The sequence below is a fragment of the Rattus rattus genome, chromosome X (assembly GCF_011064425.1).
Source record: "Rattus rattus isolate New Zealand chromosome X, Rrattus_CSIRO_v1, whole genome shotgun sequence".
NCBI lineage: Eukaryota > Metazoa > Chordata > Mammalia > Rodentia > Muridae > Rattus > Rattus rattus.
Window position 1 is genome coordinate 59161931 of NC_046172.1, and position 2016 is coordinate 59163946.

At 55.0% G+C, this 2016-nt stretch overlaps 1 protein-coding gene across 1 annotated transcript in view; it reads right to left on the bottom strand.

Moving 5' to 3' along the window:
* Nucleotides 1-692: 692 nt before the first annotated feature.
* The window catches only part of Gjb1 (gap junction protein beta 1), a 7576-nt gene continuing 6252 nt past the window's right edge, over nucleotides 693-2016 (bottom strand). The window contains 4 exon segments of the mRNA XM_032890274.1: nucleotides 693-1101; nucleotides 1104-1447; nucleotides 1449-1521; nucleotides 1524-1660. Coding sequence (XP_032746165.1) covers nucleotides 800-1101; nucleotides 1104-1447; nucleotides 1449-1521; nucleotides 1524-1644 — 840 coding nt within the window. The 5' untranslated portion in view covers nucleotides 1645-1660 and the 3' untranslated portion in view covers nucleotides 693-799.

Consider the following 2016-nt stretch of genomic DNA (forward strand, 5'->3'; position numbering starts at 1 on the left):
CTAGAAGAGGCTGTCATTTATTTTTAAAACCAAAGAAAGGAGGGATGTGAATTAGCTATCCTCACAGCTTCCACTCACTCTTCCCTCTGCCCTTTTCTTTTCCTGATCAGCAAAATGCCAACCAAGGCCAGCTTACCCTGGGGAGGCTGAGGAGGTTCAGGGGAAAGAAACTCAACAAACACTCGAAACATCTCTTCATTTACTGTAAAATCCTGTTTAATGTGTAACATTTTCAGAGAGAGAGGCCTTGGGAACTGGGGACTGGGGGCAGCCCTGACCAACCCCCACTCCGATTTATCTGCCTGCTTCTCCCTCCAGAACTCCCCCACCCTAGATGTGTCCTCCTTTTCCTTGTAGCAGGCAGCAAGGCAAGCTCCCCTCCCTTCTCCATCCACAGCGCAGAGCCCTCCTCCACTCTGCTTGTCATTAGCCCTCCCACTGACATGACTCCCAAAGTAAATGACAGCATGGGTTATGATTAGTTTTAATTGGAAACACCTTTTCAGAACATTCATCCCTCATCTCAGGAGGAGGGGAAGATGAGGAAGGGAAAGGGTATAGGCAGGAAAGAATTGCCCACACCCTCACAACCTTTTGAGCCCTGGTGTAGAGAGGGCTCCCACCCCAAAGCCGGCCAGGCTCCTTGACAGAAGACTCTCTGGAGGAAGGGGGAGGGAGGAGAAGGTTTGACGGAGTAATCCCTAGGAGGCAGAGGCCTGCTCACCAGCATAGGAGAAGGAGGGGCAGGCCTGGGTGGGGTGAGGGAGGGGTTGGATGGGAGGTTGCCTGGTACTCGGCATCAGCAGGCTGAGCATCGGTCGCTCTTCTCAGCCAGCCCGGCCCCAGTGCCAGGACTGCGGCGCAGTATGTCTTTCAGAGAGCCATCCTGCTCGCTCAGCAGCTTGTTGATCTCATTCTGCTTGTATTCAGGTGAGAGGCGGTGGCCGAAGCCCGAGCCCTTGCGGGAGGGCGGATTGGAGCGGCGCTGAGCACGGCGGGCACAAGCCCGGATGATGAGGTACACCACCTCCGCCACGTTGAGGATAATGCAGATGCCGGAGGCGGCGAGCACAAAGACAAAGAAGACGTGGTTTTCCAGGTAAGGGACACGAAGCAGTCCACCGTGTTGGGGCAGGGGAAGGCTTCACACTTGACCAGCCGCACCATGGCATAGCCCGGGTAGAGCAGATAGAAGACATACATGAAGACAGCCTCGAACAGCAGCCGGAACACCACACTGATGACATAGGTCCACCACAGTGTCCCTGAGATGTGCACCTTGTGCCTCTTTACCTCTTCCAGGTGAAGGGGGTCCCCGTGCCCCTCAAGCCGTAGCATTTTCTTTTCTATGTGTTGTTGGTGAGCCACGGCATTGCCACGAGGAGAGCTGGGGGTGGAAACTAAGATGAGCTGTGGGACCACAGGCACATGGAGATGGGGGAAAATGGTCATAGCAGACGCTGTTACAGCCCGGCTGGAGGGTGTTACAGATGAAAGAAGACTTCTCATCACCCCACACGCCTCTGCAGCCACCACCAGCACCATGATTCTGAAGATAAAGATGACGGACAGCCATACTCGGCCAATGGCTGTAGAATGCCGATTCACGCCACTGAGCAAGGTGTATAGACCTGTCCAGTTCATCCTGCCTCATTCACACCTGGGAAACAAGAGGCAGGAAGCAAGCTGTCAGGTTAGGGCAGGAAGCTAGGCATGGTAATGCTGCCTCCCCTGCCCCCATCTCCTCTAAGAGCTGCTGACTGGCAAGCAAGGATGGCCATTGCTTTCCCTCTTGGCGCCAGCCTTTCTTCCTTTGCTTGACTTGACCTCTCTGAGCCCCATCCCCTTTCTTCACATACATCCAGCATTCATTCCTCTCGAGTCCCTTTCCTCACCAGGCCTAACTTGTTCTGCTATTAGCCCACTCTTCTGGCTCCTCCCCCTCCCCCGACCCCAGCTCCTTTGCACCTGACTTATGGCAAACCCAGATAGCCCGGTTACCTCGGGGAGCGCCTA